At 41.0% G+C, this 21063-nt stretch overlaps 1 protein-coding gene across 4 annotated transcripts in view; it reads left to right on the plus strand.

Moving 5' to 3' along the window:
• Positions 1 to 20860, plus strand: part of SPPL3 (signal peptide peptidase like 3) — a 118909-nt gene extending 98049 nt beyond the window's left edge. Inside the window, exons 3-11 of one of the 4 annotated variants that reach the window (XR_003677219.2) lie at positions 3122 to 3210; positions 10482 to 10601; positions 11375 to 11453; positions 12373 to 12485; positions 16633 to 16739; positions 17221 to 17384; positions 18129 to 18328; positions 18690 to 19350; positions 19421 to 19506. Coding sequence is in view for 3 of the 4 variants with exons in the window: in XM_028480302.2 (XP_028336103.1) it covers positions 3122 to 3210; positions 10482 to 10601; positions 11375 to 11453; positions 12373 to 12485; positions 16633 to 16739; positions 17221 to 17384; positions 18129 to 18328; positions 18690 to 19009 (1192 nt within the window). In the remaining variant the exon portion in view is untranslated. Of the gene's footprint in view, positions 1 to 3121; positions 3211 to 10481; positions 10602 to 11374; positions 11454 to 12372; positions 12486 to 16632; positions 16740 to 17220; positions 17385 to 18128; positions 18329 to 18689; positions 19590 to 20277 lie in introns of those variants that run through there. The other 3 variants (XM_024120762.2, XM_055080404.1, XM_028480302.2) reach the window with 3 other exon arrangements.
• Positions 20861 to 21063: the final 203 nt, after the last annotated feature.

Consider the following 21063-nt stretch of genomic DNA (forward strand, 5'->3'; position numbering starts at 1 on the left):
AAACACTCCCATTTACCATTGCAACAAAAAGAATAAAATACCTAGGAATAAACCTACCTAGGGAGACAAAAGACCTGTATGCAGAAAACTATAAGACACTGTTGAAAGGAATTAAAGATGATACCAACAGATGTAGAGATATACCATGTTCTCGGATTGGAATAATCAATATTGTGAAAATGACTGTACTACCCCAAGCAATCTACAGATTCAGTGCAATCCCTATCAAATTGCCAACGGCATTTTTTACAGAACTAGGACAAAAAAATCTTAAAATTTGTATGGAGACACAAAAGACCTCAAATAGCCAAAGCAGTCTTGAGGGAAAAAAATCAGAGCTGGAGGAATCAGACTCCCTGACTTCAGACTATACTACAAAGCTACAGTAATCAAGACAATATGGTACTGGCACAAAAACAGAAATGTAGATCAGTGGAACAGGATAGAAAGCCCAGAGATAAACCCACGCACCTATGGTCAACTAATCTGTGACAAAGGAGGAAAGGATATACAATGGAGAAAAGGCAGTCTCTTCAATAAGTGGTGCTGAGAAAACTGGACAGCTACATGTAAAAGAATGAAATTAGAACACTTCCTAACACCATACACAAAAATAAACTCAAAATGGATTAGAGACCTAAATGTAAGACCAGACACTATAAAACTCTTAGAGGAAAACATAGGAAGAACACTCTTTGACATAAATCACAGCAAGATGTTTTTTGATCCATTTCCTAGAGTAATGGAAATAAAAACAAAAATAAACAAATGGGACCTAATGAAACTTAAAACCTTTTGCAAAGCAAAGGAAACTACAAACAGGACAAAGACAACCCTCAGAATGGGAAAAAATATTTGCAAATGAATCAATGGATAAAGGATTAATCTCCAAAATATATAAACAGCTCATGCAGCTCAATATTAAAAAAACAAACAACCCAATCCAAAAATGGGCAGAAGACCTTAAATAGACATTTCTCCAAAGAGAGGACATACAGCTGGCCAAGAAGCACATGAAAAGCTGCTCAACATCACTAATTATTAGAGAAATGTAAATCATGGAGAACAGTGTGGAGGTTCCTTAAAAAACTAAAAACAGAATTACCATACGACCCAGCAATCCCACTACTGGGCATATACCCAGAGAAAACCATAATTCACAAAGATGCATGCACCCCAATGTTCACTGCAGCAGTATTTACAATAGCCAGGTCATGGAAGCAACCTAAATGCCCATCGACAGACAAATGGATAAAGAAAATGTGGTACATATATACAACGGAATATTACTCGGGTATAAAAAGGAACGAAATTGGGTCATTTGTAGAGATGTAGATGAATCTGGAGACTGTCATACAGAGTGAATTAAGTCAGAAAGAGAAAAACAAATATCGTCTATTAACACATATATGTGGAACCTAGAAAAATGGTACAGATGAATTGGTTTGCAGGGCAGAAATAGAGACACAGATGTAGAGAACAAACGTATGGACACCAAGGGGGGAAAGCAGCAGGGGGTGTGGGTGGTGGTGTGATGAATTGGGAGATTGGGATTGACATGTATACACTGATGTGTATAAAATGGATGACTAATAAGAGCCTGCTGTATAAAAAAATAAATAAAATTCAAAAAAAAAGGGAAAGCAAGATGCAGAAAATGTGAATAATATGACCCTGTTTTTGTAAAACTAACAACAATAAAAATATTTCATGTGCATGTATATATGTGTAAAAAACAAAAAAAGAACTTTTCATGTGCTCATTGGCCATTTGCTTATCTTCTTTGGAGAAGTATTTATTCAGAGTCTGCCCACTTTTTAATTGGGTTGTCTTTTTATTATTGAATTGGAGGAGTTCTTTCTGTATTCTAAATGTAAGGCCCTTATCAGACACATAATAGCACGTATTTTCTCCCATCCTTTGGGGTTGTGTTTTCATTTTTTTGAAAGTGTTCTTTGCAGCACACAAGGTTTTAATTTTGATGAAGTCCAGTTTATCAAATTTTCACTTGTGTGTTTGGTGTCATATGTAAGAATCCACTGCCAAATCCAAGGTCACAAAGATTTTGTCTAAAGTTTTATAGTTTTAGCTCTCCAATTATTTAAATTTAAATTAATTAAAATGAAATAAAATGTAGAATTCAGTTCCTCAGTTGTGCTCCCACATTTCAAGTGTTCACGTGGCTAATATCTACCAAATAGGTCAGTGCAGGTACAGAACATTTCCACCATCACAGGAAGTTCTTTTGGACGCACAAACACTTTAAAGGAACTCAGTAGTAGAAGATGAGCTAAGGACTTGAACAGTTAGTTCACAAAAAGAGAAATGGGCAAGCTCAGGTACATAAAATTGTTTAATAGTTAAAGATTTCTAAATTAGGACAGAGACCATTTTTAGTCCCCCAGATTGACTGTGTCTGCTTCCTTCAGGTCTTGACTCAGAAATCACACCAGTGTGGCCTTCCCTTGCCTACCCTGTTTAAAATTTCAGATCTACCCTCTCCATTTCCTGCCTTTTCTCCTTAGCTCTTACCATTAGCATACCCTGTATTTAACTTATTTTTCTTGTTTATTGTCAGTCTCCCCCCTCTTCGAATGTAAAATCCATGAGAGCCTATTTTACTCACTATTTATTGTCTCTCCAATACCTTGGATATTCCCAGATACTGCAAAAACTCAAATCCATATTGTTGAATGAGAGCTGGCAAGGTGTAGAGAAACAAGTGCTCTTATACACTGTTCTCAGAGAGTGAATTGGTCCACCCTTTTTGGAAGCAGTTGTGTGGTATGTAAAAGTCTCAAAATTGTGCTTGCCTTTTGACCCAATATTTCTCCTTCTAGGTATTTAGCATAAGGAAGTAATTAAAGATGTGCACAGAAATACGGCTGGAATATTCAGCCACAATGGAATGCTTTTACCTGCAGTCAGAAAAACTCTTGAACTGACACTGTAAGGAATGTAGATTTTTTAAATGTGGCATCAAGAAGTGTTTTGCAGAGCTGTTCAAAAGAGATCTTCCTTTCTTTCCTAATGCTTTAGCATTTAAAAGTATGTCTCATTACTGACTTTTCTGGTCTGCTTAAGTAAAACTAAAACTTACCTATACAATTTTTTCCCACAGGTCCCTTAATATGGACTTTGAAAATCAAGATAAGGAGAAGGACAGTAACAGTTCTTCTGGGTCTTTCAATGGCAACAGCACCAATAATAGTAAGGCATTTTATGACAGTTAGCTTTCTACATGTCGTTGTCTTAATTTGATTCTTTCTATAACCCCAGTAGATAATTTACTGGGTTCAAGGATTATGTTTGGTACAATAATAAAATTAAATCTGTATGGTATAATTTGTTGAAGTCTTATGTTCTGAACCTGAACTACGGATTTCTTGTGTACTGCTTTTAATTCATGCCTAAAAGCTTGCTGCCAAGATTCTTTATTTTCTTTTTTTAAATAAATTTATTTATTTTACTTTATTTATTTTTTTTGGCTGCGTTGGGTCTTCGTTGCTGTGTGCGGGCTTTCTCTAGTTGTGGCGAGCGGGGGCTACTCTTTGTTGCGGTGCGCGGGCTTCTCATTGTGGTGCCTTCTCTTGTTGCAGAGTGTGGGCTCTAGTCACGCGGGCTTCAGTAGTTGTGGCACACGGGCTTAGGTGCTCCGCGGCATGTGGGATCTTCCTGGACCAGGGCTTGAACCCGTGTCCCCTGCATTGGCAGGCAGATTCCCAACCACTGCGCCACCAGGGAAGCCCTCTTTATTTTCTTAAAGACGAGCAGTATAGATGGGTATCCGCCTGCTTATAACTTCATTTAAATCCTTTGGTGAGGTTGATAATTTTGTAGGTGTTGATCATAAATTCATTTAGTGATTCTTAAAGATAGCTACCTGAAGTACTTGTAAAACTATTGTATCTTTTCTGATACTTAAGATTTTATGTATTTATTTATTTATTTATTTATTTATTTATTATTTTTACTTTTTTGCGGTACGTGGGCCTCTCACTGCTGCGGCCCCTCCCGCCACGGAGCACAGGCCCTGGATGCGCAGGCCCTGTGGCCATGGCCCACAGGCCCAGCCGCTCCGCGGCACGTGGGATCCTCTTGGACCGGGGCACAAACCCGTGTTTCCCGCATCGGCAGGCGGACTCTCAACCACTGCGCCACCAGGGAAGCCCAAAAACTTTTTTTTTTTTTTTTTTTTTTGCGGTACACGGGCCTCTCACTGTTGTGGCCTCTCCTGTTGCGGAGCACAAGCTCCGGACGCTCAGGCTCAGCGGCCATGGCTCACGGGCCCAGCTGCTCCGCGGCACGTGGGATCTTCCCGGGCCGGGGCACGAACCCGTGTTCCCTGCATCGGCAGGCGGACTCTCAACCACTGCGCCACCAGGGAAGCCCTCTTTATTTTCTTAAAGACGAGCGGGATAGATGGGTATCTGCCTGCTTATAACTTCATTTAAATCCTTTGGTGAGGTTGATAACTTTGTAGGTGTTGATCATAAATTCACTTAGTGATTCTTAAAGATAGCTACTTGAAGTACTTGTAAAACTGTTGTATCTTTTCTGATACTTAAGATTTTAAAGAATATTTGCTTTGAAAAAACAGAAGTGTGCTATACGGCAAGTATTCAGCAGCATTATTCATCATAGCCAAAAAGTAGAAGCAACTCAAAGATCAATAAACTAGTTAATGGATAAACAAAATATGATATGTCCATACAATGGAATACTGTTCAGCATTAAAAAAAGTTAATTACTGGGCTTCCCTGGTGGCGCAGTGGTTGAGAGTCCGCCTGCCGATGCAGGGGACACGGGTTCGTGCCCCGGTCCGGGAAGATCCCACATGCCGCGGAGCGGCTGGGCCCGTGAGCCATGGCCGCTGAGCCTGCGCGTCTGGAGCCTGCGCTCCGCAACGGGAGAGGCCACAACAGTGAGAGGCCCGCGTACTGCAAAAAAAAAAAAAAAAAAAAAAGTTAATTACTGAAATATGCTCCAACATAGATGAACCTCAAAACACTGTTAAGGGCTTCCCTGGTGGGGCAGTGGTTAAGAATCCGGCTGCCAACGCAGGGGACACAGGTTCGAGCCCTGGTCCGGGAAGATCCCACGTGCCGTGGGGCAACTAAGCCCATGAGCAACAACTACTGAAGCCTGTGCGCCTAGAGCCCATGCTCCGAAATGAAAAGCCACCACAATGAGAAGCCCGCACGCCGCAACTAGAGAAAGCCCGCACACAGCAGCGAAGACCCAATGGAACCAAAAATAAATTAATTTTTTAAAAAATTAAGTTAAAAAAGCCAGATAGAAAAACTACATATTGTTTGAGTCCATTTATATGAAAGTTCCAAAAACACAACTATATAGAGACAGAAAACAGATTCGTGGTTGCTTGGGGCAAGGGATGGGAAGGAGAATTAACAGTAAACTGGCATGAGGGATCTTCTTGAGGTGATGAAGATATTCTAAAACTAGATTATAGTGATGGTTTCACACTTGGTAAACTTACAAAAAAAAGTATTGAATTACACACTTAAACTGGGTAAATTTTATGGTATGTAAATTGTACTGGAAAATTGGTAATGCTTATTATAGAAAGAGAACTGAATTGGAAGTAAGAAGACTTGAGTTGATAATACTAAGAGATTGATATTGGGTACCTGCCATGCGCTTGGCATTTATTAGATATTTTGAAAGATGCGAAAGTACAAGAGCTGGTACTCAAGCCATCACGTAGGCAGTGTGGCCAAAATACTTCCCGAGGTGTTAATAAAGTGCTAAGACAGAGCAAATACCACTTTCCACACTATACCTAGAGCAGGTACTTTTTCTCATGGACCCTTACGATAGCCTCAGAATCCTTCTGAACAAGCATCTACTATCAATAGATCAGGGTAAGCACCAGAGAGGGAAGTCATTTTGACATCCATGTACAAAGAGAATAAAGAGAAAGGCAAGCCTAAGTGAGCAACAGAGTGTCAAATTAGAAAGGGACTCTCCTGGAGAAAGTGAATTTGACATGCAACAGTGAACTTGGATTGCTGGAGAAGTTCCTCCAGGTGGGAAGAGCATATAATACAGGTAACAGAGGAGGAGAATAAGCGTGACTTGTAGGACAAATCAAGGTCACCGCCTAATAGGGAGGAAAGACTGGAGATCTAATATAAAGTTTAATAGAATATTGATGGGGGATCTTAGAAACTAAATTGAAAAGAGATCACTTAATATCTATTTCATTTTCTCTAGTTATTATAATATCCCATCAACTAAATTATACTTGCCCAATTTTCACTGAGTTAAATGTGTTTCATTGTCCCCAGCAATGTAAAGTGGGCATGACAAATACAGTAAGTAGAATCATTTAAATATAATGAGCCTTTTCTTAAACTTATGACACACACACACACACACACACACACACACACACACAAAAACTTATGACACAGATCCTTATATTAAGTAAAATACCATACCAGTAACTTCACAGGAACCAGGTAAAACCCAGTGTCAGTATCCAATTTTAGGGTTAAATTATTACATAGCAGCTTACCTTCTATCAATAGTTTAAACCAAATCACTACATACACTTAAAACTCCTTTAAATTCCTGTGTTATATAGCATATATACAAGTGATGTACTTAAAACAGGTTACAAATCTGTTGTGCATTGCATCACATAAACCTAAAAGAAATCAATAGTATGTATCTAAGTACCATTTTATCCTCAAATAAATAAATGGTTAAATAAATGGTTAAGTCAGTCCATGCAGTGGAAGGAATTTACCTGGTAACATCAGTTTTGTATTTCTCATTGTTAATCAGCATCTAAAGAGTAGTTGGTGGTTGTTTAATGGTAATTTCCTTAAACCTACCTCCTGTGTTGTGCTAAAATTATCCTCAACAGAAGTATTTCTTCAGTGCCTAATCTGGGCCATGGATACCAAAAAGGATAAGCACAGACCAGGACAGAATGCAGTCCACTTCCCCATAATCAGGAAAAACATAATGAAAGAAATGACCATTGCAGAGAAGGCCAGTACTTGATTATGGAATATGGTATCATTCCAGTTTGAAGGGGTGGCATGGAAAACGGGATGCAGTCATCAAAAATCAAAGAAATAATAATAGCCAGAAAAATGAACAGAAACATGAGATGTAGGTGCTGAGGAGATTGAAATGCTTAACAATGAAGATTAACAATGAAGAAGAATTGGGGGGAGTTCTAAGAAAAGGAGGGTATGACTTTAGTGTTAAGATTTTACCAAGTGTTATGAACTAATTAATGAAGGAGAAAGAGTAGATAGAGATCATTTTAAAAGTTGCAGTTGCCTACTCCCAAAATACGAATCAAGGAATTTGTGAAGAAGACATGAAAATTAGTGAACTACGGCTACGTATAACAGCGTGGATGTTTCTAACAATGTTGAGTGAAAGAAGCCAGACAAAAAAATACATACTACATAATTCAATGTATATAGTAAGTTCAGAAAACAGGCAAAATAAATATTAGTATTTTAGGATGCATGCTTGGTAGAAAACATAAAGCAAATAAAAAGTACCGTAAAAGCCAGGATATAATAGTAGTTCCCTTTGGGGGAAAGAGAAAGAGCAGTGATTGGGAGGAACACAAGAAAGATTTTTGACCTCGGCAAGGTTCTCTTTCTTGACCTGGGTGGTATTAGCCATGTGATGATTCACTGAACTCTACATCTTTGTTTCATGTACTTTTCTGTATGTGTTTTATGTTTTATGGTAAAAACGGTTAGAAAGTGGAGGGGAGGGAGTTCCTTCCAAGTCCTCTCTGATTTTCCCTAACCTTGTTCTAACTCCTGTCTTATCCCTGAATCTGCCCCAGGAAACCTATATAGAAATTTTCCCCTTCTGGTACACCAGTCCTTCATCTAATTAGCATTAAGAGGGTTTAAAAAAAAAAAACCAATCCCCCCCACCTCCAGTTATCTGATATCTTGAAGTTCTTTACTAGGCTTCCCCTATAATTTATTTGAACTGTGAAGACTGATAGAGATGTACAGTTAGAATTCTCTTCATTAATAGAGAAACACATCTTAATCTCCCCACCTAGACTGCAAACCCCATAAGCTCTGGAAATGAGTTTAAAAAAAAAAAAATCCCTGGCTTCTCTCATGGAGGTGCAAAATCAGTAACTTTCATAAACAGTTATCAGTACTACATTGGTGTATTGCTCTGCAGCCTGTTCACTAAACACAAAAAATAATGTCTCTGTACATAATTTTTAATTCCATCATCATGCCTATTTCTTACGTTGATTTTGCCTTTAAAGATAATGCCACTGCAGTTGAGTAAGTCCGCCCAATTATGGCTGCTCTGTTTTGCTTTTGCTCTGTTTTGTTTTGTCACTGGAGTTTGGCTAAAATTTCTAATTAATTAGCTCCTTCCCCTTCAGGACCATTATTTCCAGACCTTTAGGAAGTGCAGTATTAAAGTTGTGTACATTATTTTTGGTAACATATTGTCAGCAACTAAAGGAGCTTCACTTGGCCTGTGACATTGCTGTTTGATAAACTCTCTTGGGTAGTCCTTCTATAAAACTAATGGAAATAATGTCTAATACTTACTGGTTTAAAATCTGTGCTTTCAAAAAACAAAAATCTGTGCATTCTATCTAATATTCTAGAAAGGTTCTTTGTATTCTGTTTCCCATTTTAATTGCAGACTGAACTTTTAAAATTTAGATTGATTATAAACAAATACTTCTCATATGCCTGCCTTAGTAAAGTCTTTGTTCTAGCCAGTCATTTGATTTTTTTCTTCTCATATTTTAAACCAGTATAATTAATCTGTAGACTATATGATGCTTTGTTTTACAGAAGGGGGGCAGTGTGGGTGTGTGTTTTCAGATTTATAGATTTTTTTAAAAGATTTGTTTCTTATATAACAAATAATCATTTATTGGAGAAACCATTATTTTCTGTTGTGAAAGGCACCTGAAATCTAGCTTCCTCAAGTAGTTCTTGGAACTACTGTAGAGCAATCAAATAAAAAAAAACTATTTAGATGAAATTTAGTTAGAGATTTCATAGAGTTTTGCCTTACAAATGCCCATAAGATACTTTAAGATATGCGCCCCCCCCACAAAAAAAAAAACCTATCCATGGGCCAAGATGAATGGGTTTGACTGCAGTTCAGATCAGACTCTTCTCCAGATCATTTCTGTTTGTCTTGACACATGGCTCACTCTTCTGAAATTGAATTGCCCTATTCCTTAGTGAATTATTTGACTCATCTACCTAGCCAATAAGAATCAATTTTGTTTTGTAGAAATATTTAATATTGATTTCACAAAAATCCCTAAATAGCTTTCTTGAGGACAGGTAAATTTGAATACTGATGAGCAGTTTTTGTTTTTAACTAATTTATTTATTTTTGGCTGCATTGGGTCTTCGTTGCTGCGTGCAGGCTTTCTCTAGCTGTGGCAAGCAGGGACTACTCTTCGTTTCGGTGCGCAGGCCTCTCATTGCGGTGGCTTCTCTTGTTGGGAAGCACGGGCCCTAGGGGCGCAGGCTTCAGTAGTGGCACATGGGCTCAGTAGTTGTGGCTCACAGGCTCTAGAGCGCAGGCTCAGTAGTTGTGGTGCACGGGCTTAGTTGCTCCGCGGCATGTGGGATCTTCCCGGACCAGGGCTTGAACCCATGTCCCCTGCACTGGCAGGTGGATTCTTAACCACTGTGCCACCAGGGAAGCCCCCAAAATAAAATCTTGTGGGGGGTTTTTCCTGGACCTACTAACCCCTTGAGATTTCAGTTTAGTTGGCTCTGGGGTTGGGCCCGGGCACTGTGATTTTTTTAAAGCTGTCCAGGTGATTCTAATGAGCAGCCAAGACTTGAGAACCACTGTGCTAAATCCTGCTCTATCCCAAGAGCTTCTGGTTCCCCCATTTATCTCCTATTTACTCTTTAAAATGTTCCCACAAAGAAATGTTTTTGATTTACTGTTTCCAGATATATCTTGTTCTCCCCCCCTCCCCCACCAAAGTCAGTCCTCAACTATTAGCAACAATGGGGAAGAATGAACATGAGTACATTAAATCCATAGATGATGAGAAATTATTTTAGTCAGGGGGTTTAAACCACCTCTTTTACCAAACCTATATATGCAGGACCACAGATGTACTCAAATTGACTAAAATGAATTTTTACTACCTCTTAATGTTCTTGTTTGTTGTTTGTTTGTTTGTTTGTTTTGGCACCCTATCATCCAGATGGTTAGCACCAGGTGGTAGTAAGTCAATTCAACAAGAATTTCTTGGGCATCTACTATAATAAAGGCACTATGAGGACAGCAAGGAGCTCATAGTCTCACTGGGAAGGAGAGAATCCAAGGGCCTAGATAATCTATATTTTATATACTAATCCCTATAACTGTCTGCATTTTATGAGTTAATGTATCTGAAGTACATGGGTACAGTGTCTATTAGGTAAGTTGTTGCTTTGTCCCTTTTTCTCTTTCAGGTATCCAAACTATTGACTCTACCCAGGCCCTGTTCCTTCCAATTGGAGCATCTGTCTCTCTCCTAGTAATGTTCTTCTTCTTTGACTCAGTTCAAGTAGTTTTTACAATATGTACAGCAGGTAAATGAGTTCCTCTATCTAATCTTAACATTAAGCTGAAAGGAAATTTTTAAACCTTTTTAAAAATCATCATTCAAAAATTAAGATTTATACACTGCACCGTGCAAGTTTTTCTTCATAAGTCTGGCTTTTTCTCCCCCCACTCCTCCTTGAACCACTTGATACCTGTATCTTCAGTTCAGTCCTGCGAGATACTTGATACCTGTATCATCAGTTCAGACCTGCCAACCCAATCTGAATGCAAGACCAGGGGTTGAAAACTCATGAGCTTTGTGGCACCAGAGCAGAATTGCTTTGGCTGTGGCTCCTTGTCTGATAGGTTACCAGAAAGTCCAGTTTGGCAGAGTAGTCATTGGCAACCTCTACCCATGTTTCTGCAGATAGAAACACTCATAGCTAATCACAGTAATTCGACTGTCAGCTATCTGATCAGTTTTCAAGCTGAGCAATGATGGACATGTGTGAAACATCAAAATGCTAGACTTGTTAGATCATACCCTGGCCCGCTGTTTATCATTTCATGTTGAGATAGGTGAGAAAGAGAAAACCTACCAATGCTACCCCTACTTCAAATCAGGTAATCTTTTTTTAAGAGGTTGTCTGTGCGGTGCTAAAGAAAGATACTTTTCTTCTCTAGTTAATTAATACTATTGTATGCACTTGTCGAGAAAAGTATTCTGGGCAATGATTGTTTCCATAAGTCATGCCATTTTTCTTATGCTTAGTAAAATAATAAACAACAAAAAAATTAACCATACGTTTTCTTTCTCTAGTTCTTGCAACGATAGCTTTTGCTTTTCTTCTTCTCCCGATGTGCCAATATTTAACAAGACCCTGTTCACCTCAGAACAAGTAAGGACTTGGAGTTTTCCTCTAAATTGTAAACTTGTATATGTATGTTTTTGTCTCATACTTGATAGCAATATTAGGGGTCTAAATTTTTGGTATTGACTGAAGCACACAAATGCCAGAAGACTGGAAAGTGAGATGTTTGATTTTTTTTTTAACTGTAAGATAGTACTTCTTTTTGCACCTTTTCATAGCAGAGGAAATATAAACAAATCTTAGAAAGTCAGAGTCACTGTAATATGCTTCCTTGCTTTGATTATATTGAAAGATGAATTTTCTTTTGAAGCAACATTTTCATTCCTTTACTAGTTAATGGAATATGAAAATAGTGCTTGACTCAAACATTCTTTGCCTTTCGTCTTTGATGACCTAGAATATATACTAGCCACTTAGGTTTAATACCAGTGTTCACACCTTAACTCCTAAAGCCGTTGCTCCATGGAAACAAAATGCTGTGCTAATGGAGAATGCTGTATGCACTTAGGAATTCAGTCACTTGGGGCAGCTGATTTTCCCAGGAATTAGTGATAACCAAATAGATGTACCATCTTAATTTTATTCATCTTTGCTTAATGAATTGAATTGTTGACTTTCTTCATTTTGCTTTCCTCATAAGAATTAAAATTTCCCCTCCATGTAGATTTTCTAAAGATTGATATTATCACTTTAAACTTCTCAATACCCATGTTGATAATTTGGGATAAAAAGTACATTATCTAATGGGTGCAGAAGTATAATTCCTTTGAATTTCCTGTAGTTTTTTCCAAAGAGATTTGGGTATTTTGGATTTCTGGGTATCTAGGTATTTCCTACTATTTTAATCTGACCGTCACAAATTCTGATCATGAAGAACCAAAGGAGAGTTTGATTATTGAATATAATTTATTGTCCATTAGTCCAATAAATGTTGTGTATTTTCCAGGATTTCCTTTGGTTGTTGTGGGCGTTTCACTGCTGCTGAATTACTATCGTTCTCTCTGTCTGTCATGCTCGTCCTCATCTGGGTTCTCACTGGCCATTGGCTTCTCATGGATGGTAAGTAACTACTGTGCGACGAGTTGAAATTTTAGTATCATTTATGGTTAAATTTGTCCTCTCTTCCTCTACTTTCTGTGTTTTAGTAGTGGTACCTCTGATTACCATGAAAATTAGGTGTCCAAAGATGGTGTTTTGTATCAAATTTTTTATTATTTTTACCTACATTCTTAAGATCTTTTTTAATAACAGCTTTTTTGGGATGTAATTCACATACCATACAATTTACCTATTTAAAGTGTACAATTCGGGGGACTTCCCTGGTGGCGCAGTGGTTAAGAATCCACCTGCCAATGCAAGGGACTTGGGTTCGAGCCCTGGTCCGGGAAGATCCCACATGTCATGGAGCAACGAAGCCCGTGCGCCACAACTACTGAGCCTGTGCTCTAGAGCCCGCGAGTCACAGCTACTGAAGCCCATGTGCCTAGAGGCCGTGCTCTGCAACAAAGAGAAGCCACCGCAGTGAGAAGCCTGCGCACCACAACGAAGAGTAGCTCCCGCTTGCTGCAACTTGAAAAAGCCTTCACGCAGCAATGAAGACCCAGTGCAGCCAAAATTAATTAATTAGTTTAACTTATTAAAAAAAATAAAGTGTACAATTCGGTGGTTTTTAGTATATTTGCAGAGTTGTACAACCAACACTACAATCAGTTTTTGTTTTTTTGTTTTTTAATTTTTTTTTTTTTTGGCTGCATTGGGTCTTCATTGCTGAGCGGGGGCTGGTCTTCGTTGCTGAGCGGGGGCTACTCTTCATTGCTGAGCGGGGGCTACTCTTCATTGCAGTGCGCAGGCTTCTCATTGCAGTGGCTTCTCTTGTTGCAGAACACAGGCTCTAGGCACGCGGGCTTCAGTAGTTGTGGCACGTGGGCTCAGTAGTTGTGGCTCATGGGCTCTAGAGCACAGGCTCAGTGGTTGTGACACACGGGCTTAGTTGCTCCGCGGCATGTGGGATCTTCCTGGACCAGGGCTTGAACCCATGTCCCGTGCATTGGCAGGTGGCTTCTTAACCACTGTGCCCCCAGGGAAGTCCCGGTTTGTTTTTTTGTTTGTTTGTTTTTTAAATTTATTTCGGTTGCACTGGGTCTTAGTTGTGGCTCACTGGCGCCTTAGTTGTGGCATGTGAACTCTTAGTTGCGTCATGCATGTGGGATATAGTTCCCTGACCAGGGATTAAACCCGGGCCCCCTACATTGGGAACACGGAGTCTTATCCTCTGCACCACCAGGGAAGTCCCCTACAATCAGTTTTAGAGCATCTTCACACCCACCCTCCAAAACCCACACCCAGTAGCAGTCACTTCCCCGTTCCCCCACCCCAGCCCCGGGCATCCACTAATCCACTTTCTGTCTCTGAATTTGCCTCTTGTGGACATTTTGCATAAATAAAATTACATATGACCTTTTGTTTCTGCCTTCTTTCACTCAGCATAATGTTTTCAAGGTTCATCCATGTTGTAACTTGTATCAGTACTCCATTCCTTTTTATGGCCAGATACTGTTTAATTGTATAGATGCATCAATTTTATTTATCCATTCATCAGTTGTTTCCACTTTTTTGGCTATTGTGAATAATGCTACTGTGAAAATTGGAATACAAAATTTTGTGTAGACTATACTTTCTTAATATAAATGGAATTATACTGTAATATAATATCCATATTATATATAAATATGTGGAATATATAATGTATGTCATATAATATGTTCTATATGGTAGAGACTTTTGTGTAATAATATAAATACATGTCTATATCATTTTATAAAGGTACTAATAGCTAACATTTATTGAGTGCTTTTTATACATTGGGCACTCTGCTGGGTGTTTTACATGGACTTTCTCATGTAATCCTGAATACAGCTCTTTGAAGTAGGTACTATTATTGTTCTTATTTTACAGAAGAGGAAACAGGTTCTGAGAAGTGACTAACCACAGTCACAGAACTCCTGTGTATATTTCATACTTACTATCAAAACATCTTGATAGTTGTTTTGAGAGAAGGACATTTCTCAAAGTCTGCCATTATTCTTCTGTTCTCTCCCTTAAGACATTGTTAGACTTTTCTTTATTTAAGACCCTGTAACCATCTCCACCTCTTTTTTCATTCAGTCCTTATTAATTCTCTTATTTTCATAGTTTGCTTTACTCATCTTACGAAATTTTATCTAACTGCTCTGCCCCACAAAGTCTTTTCACCTTTTCCTTTCTTGGTGTTTCAGAAGGGAAGGAAGCTGAAACACAGAAGTCAATTTTATACTGTTTGTAACACTATCTAAAGAATTTTTTTAAGGGAGGAGTTTGGAAAACAGAGATTATGGGTATGGATCACACTTTTTCCTGTTACCCATTCCAAGCAACCACGAGGCTAATCCAGACCTTGGAACAGAGCTCTTTGGAGGCAGTGCCGGGTCTGAGGGGCTCCTCTCCTCTCCAGGCACTGTGTCCCTGCAGCTCTGAGGACGGCTCAGCTAAGGTGGTGCTGTCTTTGAGTGTTCAGGGAGGCTCCCCAAACCCTTACTGGCCCTAACTTGTAAACTTTTATATCGTTTTCTGTCATTGTTGCTACTTCCCAATATCTGCTTGTCCAAGGATCTCTTACCAGTTTACACTAGTTAAATTGCCCTTGTGACCAAGCTTAGTTTTCCCTCAAAAAAAAACAAAAACAAAAATCGGAGAGAGTCTTTGAGCTTTTTAGTTGTTTGTTTCTCAGATTGGTATTTGATGTGTGTTTGACTTGTTTTCTTCTATTAACAGAAAAGATAGCTTTCTAGCACATGTCTGTAACATTCTGAAATATGTTCTTCTGAAAACAGAATGATAAATGTAGTTATTTTAAAGGGCAAGGCATGAAGTATGTTTTCAGAGTTATGCCAAGAAGCATTAATATTAAGAAAGTACTTCAGAGTTTTTTGAACTAAATCTATTAACTTTTTTATCTACTCAGTTTCATCTTACAAATTAATCTTTTAAATTTGGGAAGACTTGAAAGAATTTGACCAGTAAGTGGTGTGGTATGTTTGCAAAAGCTGATGAATGAAGAAAAAGAGAGGCAAACTGGATGAATAGTTGAGCGTGTGTTTCAGGGATGTGACATGGCTGGTGGCACTGTTCAGTTGGGGGTGGGAGTGATTCTCATTCAACATGCTTGTATTAAGAACCCTCTCTGAAGTAGTCAGATGGGATGCATGCTGCCTCTTCAAACATGGACTTGGACTACGGTGGGGAGACTTGGTTGGCATGATTGGAAAGAGGTTATCGCTCAACTTAGAGAGAAGGAGTAGGTGGAGGCCTATGAGCAAAAGAAGAGGCTTGAGACCAAGCCCGTGTGGTGCAGCGCCGTTCCGTGTGAGTTACACCTTTACAGTCGGACTTGATCCATCAGAGAGTAGGGGACCTCGTGATTTAAGGCAGGGAATGATGTGAACTGATTTTTGACAATGGCAGTGAAGAGTAAGTGGGGGAGAGAGACAGAAAATGGGAAAGGATACACACATCACACTAGGAAGTATGGGAATCATGACCAAGGTGTGCCGTGACAGTAAAGAGGAGCACCCCAAAGTGGTTGCAGCCTGAGTGTGCGTGATGAAGGTTACGATAAGATGAAAAGGAACCCAGAGTTTCTTGTTTGGAAGATTAGGGTTAGAATGACATTGTGTGGAGTCATGGAGAATCCTGTCATTGAGCAGTTCTGAGTTGTCGTGTTTAGTTTAGACCCAGGTGGGGAGGATGAGCATAAAATGAGTGGCTGGAACAGTGTCCTTAAGTAAGTGAAAAAGATGTGATCTAGGGTGTGCATTGGCTTTAAAGGAGCAAGGGCGATGCATCTGAAGTAATGGGGGAGGCAGGAGATGAGAGCTGGGAGGCCGGAACTGAGCTTGGCTTAGAGCTTTAGCATGCAGAACAGTCCCCTGAGTCTTAGATAGTTGAGCACCATCTATAGCATGAGAAAAGGGATTTCCCCAAATACGAGCCAGGTCACAGTGGGCTAACGGTGGGCACTTTGCACTAGTAGGGTGTAAACATCTTAGACTGGGGTTTAGGGCTGCCTGATTTTTTGAGGGAGTTACAAACTCTGTTAGGTTTATGAGCTGAATAGCTTGTGGAGAGAAGCTGAGCCTGTGCTCCACACTGACTGCTGTCTCCTCCCCAGCCCTGGCCATGGGTCTCTGTGTCGCTATGATCGCCTTCGTCCGCCTGCCCAGCCTCAAGGTCTCCTGCCTGCTTCTCTCAGGGCTTTTAATCTACGATGTCTTTTGGGTGAGTGTCTGTTTCCCCAAAGCTGCTGCTCTCCTTTGTGTTTAATTGGAACATTCACTCCGGAAAATTTTTAACTCTAAATATCCAAAGTCTGCTGGCCAGAGTACCTCCTGTCTGAGACCACTCCCGGCCTGCACTGTACCTGTTAAAAGGTGAGCAGGCAGCTTTCCATGCCTGTGTTTGTCGAGACTTGTTACAATAGAGTACACGTGTGACTCTCGGGGTGGAAAAGGGAGCAGGCAGGCAAGGTTCTCTGCCCTGGAGCACTGGCAGCTAGCTCTGCTGTAAGGGCTTCTTCTGTGGGTGTGGAGAGAAAAAATCTGCACGTACACACAGGAGCAAAGATTTTCTTTCTCCTCAAAGCATGCAGTCTAAAAAGATGATGCAGTACTGAGACTCTGCTCTTAAGAACAAAGAGGGCTGGTGCTGAGATCGGGGTGCTTCCAGCTCCCTCTGGTAAAGGTGACTCTCCCCTCGGCAGGTGTTTTTCTCTGCCTACATCTTTAATAGCAACGTCATGGTGAAGGTGGCCACACAGCCGGCTGACAATCCCCTTGACGTTCTATCCCGGAAGCTCCACCTGGGGCCCAATGTTGGGCGCGACGTTCCTCGCCTGTCTCTGCCTGGAAAACTGGTCTTCCCCAGGTAAGACTGGTGTGTCGGCCTCATCTCATGACGGTGAGGGCACTGCCTTCCTCTGCCCCTCTGTTCCCCAGTTTGTCTTTGTCATCAGCATTCTGATGCTGGACTGGAAAAGGGTTGTGAGTCATCTCCATTTTACAAATGAGGACAGGAATACTGACTTAACTTGCAAAGACTGATCATTAAGTGATACAGGTGCAGCTTTTGAATATTGAATAATGTCATCAAACAACCCTATGTTACCGCTGTTACCATAGTTTAAAGTTGGCTAGAGGGAATTAACGGGAGAATCTGGATCTTTTTTACTTCTAAGACATTTGTAAAAATGTCTTAATGCTAAAATTATACAGTTCCTGGAACTATAATCTTGGAAAAATTAATGTGCTGCTTTAATCTCCCATGTCTGGTAGTAGTAGGTGCTTATTTGAAGTCTTAGCAGTGAATGTGTGACACATAGTGAGATGCTTGACATTTCTAGAGGCGGCAGCGCTCAAGCAGATGGCTCCAGCAGTCACTTATGCAGTGCTCTCCCGAAGCGCTGAGGGTGGGGCTGAAGACCTCAGTCGCCAGTACTCCTGTGGCTCTTAATCTCTGAACTCTTAAAAACTAGTGTTGTTAAGCCCATAGAGATTGCCATCTACCGTTCAGATAAATTCTTTGACTTCTTAGAAAGTGAACAGACTTTGCGCAGGAGGAGAAATGGGGTTGTAGAAGGCGGCACCCCTGACATGTGACACTATGTTCCAGCTCCACTGGCAGTCACTTCTCTATGTTGGGCATTGGAGACATCGTGATGCCTGGACTCCTGTTGTGCTTTGTCCTTCGTTACGACAACTACAAAAAGCAAGCCAACAGTGACTCCTGCAGTGCCTCTGGACCCGCCAACATCTCCGGACGCATGCAGAAGGTTTCCTACTTTCACTGCACCCTTATTGGATACTTCGTAGGTAAGAGAACCAGAGAGACTGCATGCAGTCCCCTCTCTGGCTGTCCTCCAACCCCTGGAATTAAATCAGGTCTTCTAGCTGCAGATGCCAGATGAAAGGAAAGCAGTGACTCTGGTTGCTGTTATAAACAACCACAAAGGAAAAAAAAACTGATCCACGAGATGAAAGATGCTCTATGTGTTGGCCAGCAGCCTAGTTCCCTATCCAATAATATGTTTGAAGAACATTGCAGGAAAAGTGTGGTCAGGCCTCAAAGTTGAGAAGACCTACCACACTGATGATTGTGGAGCAGTGTGTGTGTGCTTAATTAAATCTTTGGCTTGAGTTTAATGAATGTCATGTTTATTTCCTGCTTTATTAGACAGATACTTCCCTTCATCTGCTCTAACATTTCCATCACCTCTGACCTCGGACTCTCCCTCGGCCAGCTTTTCTCTAGCCAGCTCCGTTTCGGGCAGACAGGAAGAGACGGTTGTAATTGGGCTAGTAACCTGTCTGTACTCCAGCAGCTACGACAGTGAACGGAAAGGAGCACCTTTCTTGACACTGTGCCTCCTACTGAAGAAGCACTTCATAGTCCACGGTGCTCTCATAGGCGTGGGTTCATTGCCACTCCACTCCACTGGCTCTGAGGGGGGCAGGGCAACTGTGGTATCCCCATTAGATGGATGCGGAGGCTGAGGCTCAAGACGTGAAAGGCCTTAGCCAAGGTTATATGGCTGTCATGAGCAGCAGAGTTGAAACTTGAACCCAGGTCTTCTGCCTCCAAGTCTATCATCATATACCACAGGAGACAGAGGGAGGCCAGGCACACTCAGGGCTGAAATGAGGCCTGGAACCAGGGACCTGGGCACGGAGTGGGACTTGGGCTACTCACAGGTCCTTGGAATTCTACGCTTTTAAAAGCTTTGCTGCTCCCTGTTTCTTTACCTGCTCAAGCTGGGCATTTCACTCCCCACCATTGGATGGAATGTGTCACATTACAGCTGTACAATCTCAGGACTGTGCCAAGAAGCAGCCAGGTAACAGCGGCTCTCCTCTCTCGGGGCTGTCCCCTTGGAGTTATTCACGAATGTTTCTCTCTCCCCGCAGGTCTGCTTACTGCTACTGTGGCGTCTCGAATTCACCGAGCAGCCCAGCCCGCCCTTCTCTATTTGGTGCCATTTACCTTATTGCCACTCCTCACGATGGCCTATTTAAAGGTGAGAGAGGCAGTTATAAACCAGTGAAAGCAATAACATGGCATTGACCCTGGACTTGGGTATGTATTCTCCTTGCTGGAGGTGGTTCTGCTTAAGACCCTACGCTCTTGATCTTGAGAGTGGGATCTGTTTGTTTTTGTTGTTTGGGGAGGATTTTGTTTGTTTGCTTGCTTGTTTTTGCTAACCTGATACTAGCAACCTCTTCCAGGTTCTTACAGCCATTGGCTGACAATACTAATGAGTAGACCCCTTACCACCTGGTCATGGATTTATTAACTGAAATCCCTAAAGCCCTGCTACAGAGACTTTCTGCTTCTCTTAAAAAACAGCACCCTGTTGCCACCTAATAGCCCTTTAATACTCTGCATTAAAGTTTGGAAATAATTAAGAAATGCGTTGTAAAAATTAAGGGCATTATCTGATTTACAAGATTTATATTATCATTCACATTTTACAGATGACGAAACAGGCACAGAGGTTAATTATCTGGCCTAGATCATCTGAATCATAAGTGATAAAACTGCCACCAGGACGGAGTTGGTAAAAGCCCTTACCCGCTCAAGGGGCCTAAGAGCCCTTCTAGGAGTTCTTCAAAGAATGAGGGGTTACTTTTCAATGAGTAAGATTTGAATGTTCTTTGATTCTCCACAGAAGCAATCTGATCTGAGATCAGGAGTCAGAAAGGACTTGTAGGTATGTATGCCTCGAGTTGAAATCTGTGACTTAGTGAAGTTCCTTCTTTCCCAGGGTGACCTACGGCGGATGTGGTCTGAGCCATTCCACTCCAAGTCCAGCAGCTCCCGATTCCTGGAAGTATGATGGATCACAGAGGGCGACCAGAATGGCCTCTCAGTCCTTTTCTGTCCACGCGTGGTTTTGTTTCCTCTCAGAGCTGGCCTGGTACTCGGAGATGTACCTGTCTAAGGACTGCCATGTGACCAGATTATGCATTTGCAGGAGCGAGGTCCTGGAGCCTGCGTGGTTCCTGCTCTTCCTGCCGTTGGAGAGGTGGAGCCCCTCCTGAAGTGACAGGCCTTCCCCAGCGCTCCTCCCTCCCCCGTTTTTATGGATCTGCACCAGACTGTTAACCTTTGGGGGATGGAGATGTGACTGTTTAAACTGACAAGGGCAAGGAGTCGTTCTGTACCTTTGAACACTAAAAGGATGAAAAACATTAGCAAACTGGTTTCTTCAGTGAACCCTCAAGAACTTTTGGGACCAGTTTCTATGGGGGACTCAGTTTCCGAGAACTGAGACAGAAACTCTTCTGTCATTATATTCTTCTTTCCGTTTTTTGGATTTATTAAATATTTTCTGTGGTGTGAAGTGACTTATTAAATCCACAGACACTGAGTGACTTCTTACAACATACACATAAGAATTTGTTGTAATGAGTTCATGTCCACCCAGATGTTGTGTTGGCAGTGAACGAGGGCACGGTTTTTATACATACATACACACACATGCACATGGATATATATGAATAAACAAAAATTAAAACCTGCTAAGATCATGCTGTATAGCAGACAGGGG

The sequence above is a fragment of the Physeter macrocephalus genome, chromosome 19, assembly GCF_002837175.3.
Source record: "Physeter macrocephalus isolate SW-GA chromosome 19, ASM283717v5, whole genome shotgun sequence".
NCBI classification, from domain to species: Eukaryota; Metazoa; Chordata; class Mammalia; order Artiodactyla; family Physeteridae; genus Physeter; species Physeter macrocephalus.